The sequence below is a fragment of the Episyrphus balteatus genome, chromosome 2, assembly GCF_945859705.1.
Source record: "Episyrphus balteatus chromosome 2, idEpiBalt1.1, whole genome shotgun sequence".
Taxonomy (NCBI): domain Eukaryota; kingdom Metazoa; phylum Arthropoda; class Insecta; order Diptera; family Syrphidae; genus Episyrphus; species Episyrphus balteatus.
The window spans coordinates 92,091,228-92,103,255 of record NC_079135.1 but is presented as its reverse complement, the minus strand read 5'-3'; the positions used below and the strand labels follow the sequence as shown (position 1 = coordinate 92,103,255).

The 12,028-nt window shown below is 32.2% G+C and overlaps 1 protein-coding gene across 1 annotated transcript; it reads left to right on the top strand.

The window, feature by feature from the left end:
• Nucleotides 1–1,053: 1,053 nt before the first annotated feature.
• Nucleotides 1,054–11,938, top strand: LOC129908454 (aladin). Its single transcript, XM_055984924.1, has 6 exons — nucleotides 1,054–1,315; nucleotides 1,373–1,695; nucleotides 9,342–9,468; nucleotides 9,532–9,683; nucleotides 9,746–10,119; nucleotides 11,503–11,938. The coding sequence occupies exons 1-6, from the start codon at nucleotides 1,199–1,201 to the stop codon at nucleotides 11,838–11,840; spliced, it is 1,431 nt and encodes a 476-aa protein (XP_055840899.1). The 5' UTR covers nucleotides 1,054–1,198; the 3' UTR covers nucleotides 11,841–11,938.
• Nucleotides 11,939–12,028: the final 90 nt, after the last annotated feature.

The following is a 12,028-nucleotide window of genomic DNA, read 5'->3' as shown; positions in this document are numbered from 1 at the left end:
GTCAAGAAAAATGCACAGGACAGTAAAGTAAAAAGTAAGTGATAAATGAGTGAAAACTCTCCAATTTTTCGCTAGAGCTGCGTATTGAAAACCGAAAAGCAAAACGAAATTTTTCGTTCAGGTTTTCGTTAACGAAATTTTGTGTGGAAAATTTCTTTTCGCTTCAGCAGCGTACTAGGCTTAAACTCGTAGATCGCACTCTGACCATGTTCTGATCAAATAAACAAAAGCTGAGCACTCAGATATATGCCTAAGCTTAATAAGAAATACGGGTTATTTTTTGACAGCTCAGTACCCTGCTCAGACCTTAAAGGCTTAACTACATATACACCACTTTTTGAAAAAGTACAAAAGTGAAAATATTTTTTTTCTGGCTAGCCCAATTGTTTTGTAAAAAAGAGCATACAAATTGTTTTTTAGGCCAAGAAATAAGCTTTCTGCATTTGTTTCTGATTTGTTTTAATTTTCCAGCTCGAAAAACTATACAAAAATTTGTTTGAAAATTTTCACTTTTGTACTTTTTCACTTTTTGAGCCTAGTACGCAGCTGAAGCGAAACGAAATTTTTCATACAAAATTTCGTTAACGAAATCTTGAACGAAATTAAATTTGTTTTGTTTTTGGGTTAAAACTTATTTTCTGATGTTTTTTCTTCAGCTTCAGCTAGCTTACGCTGTGTACTAGGCTTTAAAAAGAAAAATGCCTCAAGCCTGGTACGCAGATCGCGCTAAATTTTAGCTCCCATACAAATTATCGAAAAAAAATAATCCGATCTAAAACTTATCCTATACAAATTATCGATAACTTGTAAAAACTTTATCTCGGCTAAAATTTAGCTCGATCTGAGTACCAGGCTTCATGCGGAAGCGACGCGACGGAGCGTTTCATATCGAAAATCTATAGCTAGCGTTTTGTATCGTTCTGTCGCGTTCGTGTGAAGGCGCCCTTATAGCTGTCACAAAAAAAGTTTTTCTCTGAACGCTAACAACTGTCACGAATTTAAAATCAAAACAGAAAAAGAAAAGCGCGTTTCTTATTTGACAGTTTTCAATTCTCCGGTTATTCTTTTTTCAAACTTTGTAGATTTCAGCCGTTTGTTAAACTTTTTACTAAATTTTTGCAAAACAACAAAAAATAATCTCACAAATAATAAGCACAATCTTAGGTTTGCAAGAAAATAAATATTATTTTCTTAAAGCATGGTGTCGCTTCAAGACCTCTCCACTATGGCCTCACCAGGCAATGTTTCTGTTTGCGAAAGAAGTGGCCGTCTTTGTACGGTGCCACAAGTCGAAGTCAAAGGGAATTCATATGTGGTAAGTCATTCCTTCTTCATTGTCCTTGTTATTCATTATAAAGACCAACCCATTTAGTTGGAATATTATCCAGAAATAAATATCAATTGCGAAATCTTCAGTGCTGCTGCAGCAAAACCAGTTGATTCATATCGAACTGTAATGGTTCCTGTGAATGAACGAGTTATAAAACGTATCACAAGAACTTTCTTTGAAAGTGGGTTCTTGGAGGCCTTGAATGAGGCAAAAGATCCAGCTACAGCTGCATCTAGTCCGATTATATCATCTGCTGCTGAATACACATCTAGGGCTTTGGAATTTATAGGAAAAATCAAACTTATGGTATTTCCTTATCTCAAAGAGCATGGTATTGCCAGTATTGCAAAATACTCAGAGACTAGGTAAGTCAAGTTCCCAAGAAACTATTTCATGAGTATTAATTTAGAGAAGCACTTTTCGCAAATCGAATTGGGAGTAGTTTATTATTTTGTTGCTCCGTTAGTTTCAGTTTTATTGATATTTTTCGCTCAGTTCGAGTGAACTCAGAAATCAGGGAACCCCCCCTCCCCCTCAACCCCCCTAAATATAATCGAAACTAGGTGCATATTTTGTTGCTAATTAGTTGTGGCAATCCTGTAGTTTTTGTGTTATGGATATTTCGCTCAGTTTATATGAACTTACCGATTCCAATATAAGTTTATATTTTGTTGCTGGATAAATGAATTAAAATAATGATACACTTATTATTGACATTTTTTTATTTGTATTTATTAGAGAAATTAAAAAAAAAGTGCATATAGTCAATTGAAATGTTACATTAACCTTGCATTTTGGGTAGGAGATTTTTTTGTTTTGATCTGTAGGGGAGGTTAATGTGAGTATACAATCCAGTTTTCGGGGTTGAAAGCCCCCCCATTTGGCCGCCATCTTAGAAAAAGGGGTGTAAACTATTTTTTATCGATATCTTGCGAACCGTTAGTCCCACAAAAAAATGTCTAAAGCGATTTTGTAGATGATTTATTTCTCTACAATTTTGATTGGAAAAAAAAAGCTACGGCCGTTCAAAGAATTTTTTCTTGAAAATGTACATCTATTTTCAAGTATAACTTTCTTATTTGCAATTTTACAGAAAAAAGTACCTTAATGCAAGGTTCGGTCAAATTTTTGTAACATTTCAATGGACTAATAAGACTTAATTAAAAATCATGTCGGTTTCACAGAAGTTGGTTAATTAAGCCAACGCTACTAAAAAAATTGTTCCCTAGGAACACTGCCTTGTGGAGTGGGTAGAAATTGTTAGGAAAGTCTTCTTTATGAAGAGTGTTTTCCTCCACATTGACTCCTTTTTTTTTGTCCGGAAAGAAAGACCTTTTATATAAGAATGTTTTCATCCCAAATTTGATAATTTGAAAATTTCCTATACGATTTGAAATTCGAAATAAGATAATTTGCAAAATTTTCTCTAAAACAGGCTATAAATTTAAGACTTTTTGCATTTTTTCTGTGTTTTGCCTAGAAGAATCAGTCATAGACCATTACTCGGTGTGACTTCCATTAGTACGCGCCATTAGCCGGATGCGGATGTCCTAATTCATGCGGCAGTTCCGCATTTGCGGTTGCGGATGCGAATATTCGCAACATCCCTACTGAGTAGTAACGTCAATTTTGATTTTGTTGCTCCGATAGTTCACTTAAATGGAAAGATTTTCTTCCTTTATCACGTCAAAATGGCTTTAAAAAACTTCTTACTTTCGAAAGCAAAGAGTTGTTGCCGCCAGTTTTAGACATTCTAAAGAAAAAAAATTTCTTGAGTTTAATTTTAATCGTTTTTTATTTTAGACTTTCACGTGAATCGAATAGCAGAATAGGGCTTTAAGTTTACATCAATTTAGCGCATTCAAATTAGGTTTGTATTTTGTTAAAATTTTATTGCTAGTTAATTGATTTACTTTAGTTTTGTTGCTTTATTATTTTTGCAATTTGAGTCGTTTCGCTAACTTGATATGAACTTAGCGAAGCACTAAAAAAACAAAAATTATAGCAGAAACAAAATCAAAATTTACTATCCAGCAACAAAATATGTACTTATTTTAGATTCGCTATGTTCATATAAACTGAGCAAAATACCTAAAACGCAAAAATTACAGTAGCAAAAAAATCAAAATTGCCTTATGGTTGCCTGTCGTCAAAAAAAAATTTCCTACCAAAATTCCCCAAACATCCTACCAAGCTAAGCAAAAACATACCAAAGCGCACATTGAAGTTTTAATTGATAAATATGTAAATACTAGCTTACCCGTGCGAGACTTCTCGCATGCTTAAATAAAAAGAAAGTATAGGTAGGTAGGTACAAATGTAAATGCAGAGTGTGTTTTTTAAAAAGTCGAGAATTACTAAAAAACTCGTGTTTATCCCATTTAAAATACATTGGATTAGCCCCAGTTTAAGTTAAACAGCTATGAATATGGCACATTAAATTTAGCAATTCTAGCCGTGTTTTATTGGTACTCAGTATTTTACTGAGTAAACATTTTATGCTCTAAATAACAAAAAACGATTACTTTTAGTTATTTTTTATAATCCTTTATTGTTGAAGGGTAAAAAATGTATATGTTAAGAAAAAAATTTTCTCTGTAAACCAACAAATAAAAAACTTTTTTTTATCCTTAGCAATCATTTGTTGTTGTTTACCGTCTTAAATTTTACTGAGCTAAGTACTGAGTTACCAATAAAACACGGCTTCTAGGTTCCCTAAGTTGTACATACATTTTATAATTAACTCTATTTCAAACAGGTTGCCGCAACTAATATCTCAAACTTGGTCAATTTGAAGAACTTGAACCGATGTTGAATCACGCATTCACCACCTTAAATCGTCAATAAAAAAATTGTTGAACGTAAGGTTTCTGTCTGATTCTTACATCCGACAATTTTTCCTTTGACGATTTTTCTTTGCTGTTGTATTGGGCTTTTCCAAAAATTATCTTAGACCCATTTAATTCACACTCCATTAAATTTTATATCGCTATTCAAAAGTGGAAATTTTAAAATTCGTATCTACCTACGTGATTTAATTGTTTTTCATTTTTAATAGCCACTTATCATATTTTAGCCTAGGAAGTACCTTAACGGACCTAACACCCCTATTACGATTGTCAACTATCAATTGATAGTTGATAAATACTGAAATTTGATGTTTTAAAATCGAAATGGGGGAAAACTGGTCATTTTTTTAATGGATCTTTTCAGTTACATTTCACGGTTAGCATCATTCTTCGTTTTCAAATTTTTTTCAAAGCAAATAAGAGATCGAATTTTTTTTTAACAACTATAAATTCTTTGCTTCCGGCTACAAAGAGGTTAAGTCACAAAATTGCACTTTCGGGTTTTGATGAAAAGAGAATCAAAAACATAAATTTAGAGTAACTCTTTCTTATAAAAATAAGAGGATCAATGCTCAAAAATTCATCGATTTTCAACTTCAATCGGATTTTCTGGTAAACTATCATTTATGTAAGTCCTTTTTACCCAGGGGCAAAGAATTGATAGTTGACAATCGTAATAGGGGTGCAACACTTACGCCCCTATAGCACGCAAAGAGCAAATGAAGGGTCCAGGGGAAAAACGGCACATGTCCACTTTTTGTCAAAAATAAACGAATGATGAGGTCTTTGTAGTATTTACTGACCACTATCTGATGGCATCCTTACTTTTATAAAACAAATTTAAGCCTTGCTGAAAAAATAAATAAATTGTGTGCTTTAAGTACTAAGTTGTATGGAGAACAAAATTTAAAAATGCATTTTTCTCGAAATGAGTTGGAACGGACTTGTGCTGTTTTTCCCCTGGAGCCTTCAAATATTACGGCCTTTTTCTTATGTACATTATGTATATACTATATATGTACATACAAAGGTACACTTCCTAGACTTTTCCTGGCAAATGGAAGATGAAATGTTCCTACGGAATATGTTCATACATATATGTACCTACTTACAAAAAATCTTGAAACAAAACCATAGGTGTGTTTTTTTGTTTATCTATGTTGATTTTTGAAATCCATGCAAATATTTGGCACGACTGTACATAAACTTTGGCAGCTGTCTGTCAGAAAAGTTGCTTTTGTTTTTTTAATATTAACTCCGCAGTGGAAGGCCATTACATCCATGATGGATGCAAACAAATTTTTTCACAAAAAAAAAAACAAAAACCATAGCATGGCATTCATTTTGGATTCAAAAAATTTCACAAAAAACCAAAAATCAAAACTGACAGTTCTGATTCTGAAAAAAACAGAATTTCTCTTCTGGTTTTAAAAACAGAATCAGAAGCAGAATCACTCACACATTCATAGATTTAAATGTTAGCAGTACAAAATGTTTGCAGCACAAAAACAAATGAAGTTTGGTGCGATTACACATATATGTGGCACATGTTAAACTTCAGATTCTTCGGAATAAAAAAAAACTGTTCAATTGGGATTCTGAAATCTGAATCGAAGAACAATTCCGGATTGCCAATTAAAAACGCCATTAAACGTTTGTTATTGTTTTGTTTCTGGCGGTGTTTTTTTTTCATAAAGGGAAATTCCAAAAACTATCTTTGTCTTTTCCTTTTCTAATTTGACATATCTCGGCAGGGAAAATGTAAACAAAAAACATATTGTCACACACACTTACAACAAACACTGTGTGTTCGAAATCATTTAACCACAAAAACTTTTATATTTCGCGATTGTTTTCAAATTTAAAGTTTTTATTTCCGATTAATTAAAAAAAATTAATTAATTTTACATATTTATTTTGGAAAACACGAACTAAATTCACAAAACTCTATCACAATTCGCGCCTCCTTTTGTTTGTTTATGTCTTCACCATCCCAGCTATAGCTGTACATTTTTTTTTCTTTTTTTTCTGTTTTCTTTTGACTATTTTCTTATACTGACAATCGTTGGAAGTTCCCCACTGAACTTATTCCAAAGATCCTGTCAAAAGCGATGAACACTTCCACTTTCCAATCATTTTGGAAACATCTTATGTAGAAGTGTTCAATGATCTGAAAGAATAATTAAAATAAAGGTAGGACCGCACTTGATGTTGAAGGAACTACGCTAAGTACACCAAAGTAAAAAATAAGCAAAATATTTTGTATCTTTCATTGGTTATCGGAACTACACTATGTGGAATATAATTATTCCTATCAAAATATCGTATTATGTGATAAATGAATAAAATAAATCAATTATTTGTATTTGACGAATTCGACGGAAGAAATAGCCCAACTTTCTACTTTTTCATCTGTCGTATCCTTTGACATTGGTTGTCAACAATAGATCAGTTCGATTTTCTGTTTCGGAGTGCACACCGGGGAATTTCAGAACTAAGAACTGTGTTCTTTTCTTTTCTGATTTTATGAATTGTGAACTTTAGTTGTTTATTTGTGAAGAAAATGTAATAAAAGTAACATTTAATGATATATCTAATAAATTATATCAATTAAATACTAAAATTCTGTTGTAGAGTTCAATTTTACTATGCCAAAGTCATATCTACAAATGATAATCTGTTATTAAAAATTGTTTTTAACTGAAGAGCAAGTACATACATAAAGTCTAGTAGCGTATTTTATTAAAAAAAAAGAACAACGATAATAGTTAACAATTTCTTGCATCAGAACTTCCTTAGTGCACATTCATCGAGAAAATATCGAACACACCTTGGAATTTAAAGTGAGCTGTCAAAAAGCAATCCGTCATGCAACGTTTTCTTTGGGTCACCCCTTTCTGTCCCATCCTTCAATTTCAACGGATTAATTGACACAACGGGTGGAACGGATTCTATGGGTTGGGGCCTTTAATTTCAAATTAATCTTTCGATCCATTTTACCTCGATGAGGATTAGCAATTTACCATTAACCATTTGACATTCAAAATGAAATAGTTTACGAAAATATCTTATTTGGATTTTAGTGAAAACATGATATAAGGCACTTAGGGCCAATTTTTCAATAGTCAGATAAACCTCAGTTAGAGCTTATTTCTAGGAATAAAAGTTTTTTTTATATTGACATTTGGCAGTTTTTATTCTTCTGATAGTCTAACTGACGATTGAAAAATCAGGGCTTAAATACAAAATAAAACTTTTGAGTGATATTTTTTTTACGGATTTGACTACCCAGAACCTCAAAAGTTGGCATTTTCAATTTGTGTGCCAAAAATGAAAGAAAAATGTATAACTAATGTTACATGTAACAGGGCTGTTTAGGTACTGCCTAAAACAGAAATAATTCTCCTTTTTTCAACTTTTTTAACCCAATTCCTGTTTGATTAGACTGAAACTGTGTAGTTTTTTTTTTACAAAAAAGAGAGCCCCTCTTGCAAATTTCTGCCCAAAAATTTCTTCGGACAAAAGTCTGAAATCTTTCAAAAGCTAGTGCCTTCTTTTTTTCTTTTAATAAATGATAATTTTGTCCTAAAAGAGTTTGCGTACTTTTGCACAATTTTTTCTTTCTCTGAGAGGATTTCATCCCCACTTCTAAAATTTGACAGGTTTCATATTTTTGTCCAAACTTATCTGCAATTTGTTTGTATAATAATGCTTAAAATGTTAACCATCAGAATTTTTAAGCAAATCGGAGAATTTACTCGCCTAATGAACGCCCCTGATGATACGAACTAATGATATACGAACACCCCTAATGTGAACAGGAACACGCCATGTCAAACATTTCCAAATTCATTGGAAAGTGGTAAAAAGTCATTTTAAAATTCATTTTGGCTGGAATATTATTTTTTAAACAAATTAAGATTTCTTAAAAATTATAAACATTTAAATATTTATATTTTGCCAGATTCTGGCGGCAGAAATTCGCCTTTTTTTAAGATATAATTTATTAAAATCTGTTCGGTGTAAGTCCCGGTAAAGGGTGTTCGACAACCGTAATAATATATATGATTTCTTAAAATTAATTTAAAACATCTGTTTCTTTTATTTTGCAACAGGTTTTTGTGCTATCTATTGAATTTTCGAAAGATATATCTACATTTATTTGAGCTATTTTTGCAACAATTCGTAGAGTGTAAATTTTCAAAATGATGTAGATTTTGGCTTAAGAAAACAATTTTTGTACTACTTTTCGCAAACAAACAAGACAAGTAGTTTTTTTTTCTATTTTCCATTGAAGTTATACCTTAAAACACGAGCTATTTGATATTTTTCAGAGTAGCAGATTATGCAGATTGAGCTAAATTTTAGCTCCCATACAAAATTCACACCAAATTTAGCAAAGCTAAGTTTTATTAGAGAATTAATTTTAGTTTCCAACTACAATATATTTGTCATTATTTAGCGCAGGAATAAAAATGAAAAAAAAAAACGAAGAAAAAAGCTAACACCTAGAGTAATGGCGATCTACTTAAATAGTTAAATTCCGATTTCTTCAAACCAGAAAGACTTTTTTTAAGAGTTTCTTGAGCATTTACCTTCTAAAGTTACATTTATTTTTTCTCTTGCTTATTCTTTCAAACAGAAACATTTTGAAACAGATTGCAATCCATAAAATAAATAAATAAAATTCAAATGAACTAGAATAACGCGTTTAATATAGTCGTTCAAAAAATTGTAAAATAATTGATGAAATCGGTCACGAATTCCATTCGTATCGAGAATTTGCTACGATTCGCGAAAAAATAATTATGGAATCCGTTCGTAATGGGAAATTTCATACAAATCGTCACTACGATCGGATTTTGTAATTGTTTTTTTCGGGAATCGTAAAAAATTTCCGATACAAATAGAATTCGTGATAAGGTTGAATAATTTCAGTTAAAGAAAATTGTTTCCTTAAGCTAATCTAAAAACCTACCAAATCGAGTTTAAACCTACAACAGTCAAAAAAACCTACCAAGTTTGGTAGCATGTAGAATTCTACCAAAACGAATAGCAAAAAAATAACAAACTACTCCCAACTCGATTTACGAAAAGTGCTTCGCTTCATACATATACCTATTTCAATCAATTTATGGAATCATTCTTTTTTTCGTTTGTAGGGATTGGATCAGAAGTTGCATTCGATATATAGTCTGGCATCCGAATTGTTTTAAAATCGCAGTTGCCGGGTCGGACGATGTAATTCGTATCTACACTGACGAGCCAGCTGCAGTGCCTGTTCTTAAAGTAAGCTCCTTTTGAAAAGTCCTATTTCACATAGTCTTGTATTCTAATTATTTTTTGTTTTAGAATCCTCTTCAAAAAGGCATCACTTCCATGGCTTGGAGGCCATATAGTGCAGCTGAACTAGCAGTTGGTTGTCAGAAAGGCCTTTGTCTGTGGACAATGGACAGTAATATGCACATAACTCGATCTTCATCACAAGCAGTTTTCCTTAATCAGTAAGATCTATTAAACTGAACATTTATTAATTATTATTAAAATATATCTTTTCTTCTAATAGTCCCAATCACAGTCCAATAACTTCGGTTCAATGGAATTTGGATGGCACACTTCTTGCCACATCCAGCATTGGAGACACTGATGTCGTTATTTGGAATGTTGATAAATCTAATAGCAGTACACTCAAACGTGTTGGCCCACCATGTTCTATTCTCAAATGGTCTCCAGACGGTTCGTGTTTGTTCTCGGCAACAGTTGGGAACGTTTTTCGTGTTTGGTCGGCTGAAAAACATTGGGAGCCAGAACGTTGGACAGTTGCGAATGGATATATCCAATCTGCATGCTGGTCACCGTGTAGTTCATTTTTGCTTTTTGTCACTTCGGATGAGTCGACTCTTTATCGATTGCAGTTCTTTGAGGAACAATTATTTGCAAGTAAGTTTTTTTTTTTAATGAGAACATTTATTTACACAGGATTTCCGGCTATAATTTGCCAGAAGCACGACAAATGTATAGTGCTTCTCTTGGTAAATAAAAAGCCTAGACAAAAAAAGCAAGCTACAGGTGAGAGGTTCCACAAGCTCAGGAATGTCTTGTATAATGCTGCCAACATTTAAATATTTTTTAAGGGTAAAACAAATGTTTTTCACATCAAAACTGATGACAATGCAATATTTGTTCAATCTAAAAATTAAATCAAAATGAGAAAAGTAAAAAGCTTGTACTTACTAAAAAGTCGAGAAACCTTTAACCTCTGAAAGCTATAACTGTCGCTCATGTAAAGCAAAAATCATATCGTTCTTCCCATTACAACGAAATCGATTCGCCCAAACATTAAATTTCGGTCCTAGGGTGCGAAAATTTTATTTCCGATATATACCTTTATTGGCATAAAAAAAATATATAAGAAAAATTCCCATGGCTGATATTTGCTAAAAGCATGAAATAATGTGCTTATTTTAGTAAATAAAAAGCCTAGACAAAAAAGGCAAGCCACAGGTGAGAGGTTCCACAAGCTCAGGAATATTTTGTATAATCCTGCCGACATTAATTTTTTTTTTCAAGAACGAAAAAATCCTGCAATAAGTTTTATTGCCGATACTAATAAATACGGGGGAACATTTTCATGATCATTTTTGTTCCCAAGTTTTAAACAAGGGAAACGTTCCCAGTGGCCTAATTATAAAATACGAAGTCGATCGTTTAAGATTCTATGTATCCATTTCGACTCGTCTTGTAAAGCTCAATAATAGGATTCGAAGCGAATATTTCCAATATTCCAGCTAAATGACATCTGGATTTATTAAGTTTATTTTTTAATGTGTGGAAAAACGTATACTTCTTTTCTTCAGTACCGAAATCAAATCTTATGTATAAAATAAAGAGTGTGTTGCTTGTTTAGAAACAGGGTTTCCAGTTTCCTTTGACCCATTTCTTAAATTAAGGTTTCATGCAATATTTATAAATTGACTGTGGCATCTCGTCGAGATGCTTAAAAACTTCATTTTATCATTATTAATTGTTTGAAATACGTACATACATATGTTCCTTATGATGTTCTTCTACGACCGCCAAGTTACTTGAACGAACACTTTCTTTTCTTTCTCGTTTTAAGGGCATTGTTCATAAATTCAAACATCTTTTAAACTAAACAAAATTGTGCTTCATCAGGATAGATTGGACTTAAAGTTATGCATTTATTTAACACTTTTAGCTTCTAAGCTTTTCAATTTTCCGGTTCCATTTTCCCACAATCTATAAGCAATCAGTCTAAGAAACTACATATCAATTTTTGTTTTCTTTTTTTATTTATTTTAGCATCCAACCTACCAAAGCAAGCTCTTCCCATTGCTGATTTGACAAAATTCACAATTGGACATCGTGAAGTTGGTGGTCAACCACAATCTCTAGCCTGGGACCCCAATGGTCACTTCCTGGCTATAACTTTCAAAGACAGTCCCTGCATTGCGATATTCTCCACCTGCATCAGCAAGCATAATCTAAGTATTTCACCTTCATGCTTTTTAACAGGAATCGGCACCGAATATCCATCGTTTATTTGTTTCCAAAGCAAAAATCGAAAGAATTCGGATAGTGTTTTAACCATAGGCTGGTCCAGCGGACGAATTCAATATTTCCCATTTGTGAACATGTAAAACTATTAAATGTTGCTTAAATAATTTTTCATTTTATTTTTATCACTTTGTGTATACATAAATATTTTTGTTTTTATATAGATTTTTGTTCTTTTACTTTTTAATATAATTTTTTTTTTTATAAATAAAATAATTTCAAAAGAAAAAAAAAAAGTGCATAATATGCAAAATAATTATAAAGCAGCTCT

Coding starts and splice junctions, on each gene's coding strand:
- LOC129908454 (XM_055984924.1), top strand. CDS start 1,199: ATGGTGTCGCTTCAAGACCTCTCCACTATGGCCTCACCAGGCAATGTT. Junction 9,469..9,531: donor CTGCAGTGCCTGTTCTTAAA/GTAAGCTCCTTT, acceptor TTTTTGTTTTAG/AATCCTCTTCAAAAAGGCAT. Junction 10,120..11,502: donor TGAGGAACAATTATTTGCAA/GTAAGTTTTTTT, acceptor TATTTATTTTAG/CATCCAACCTACCAAAGCAA.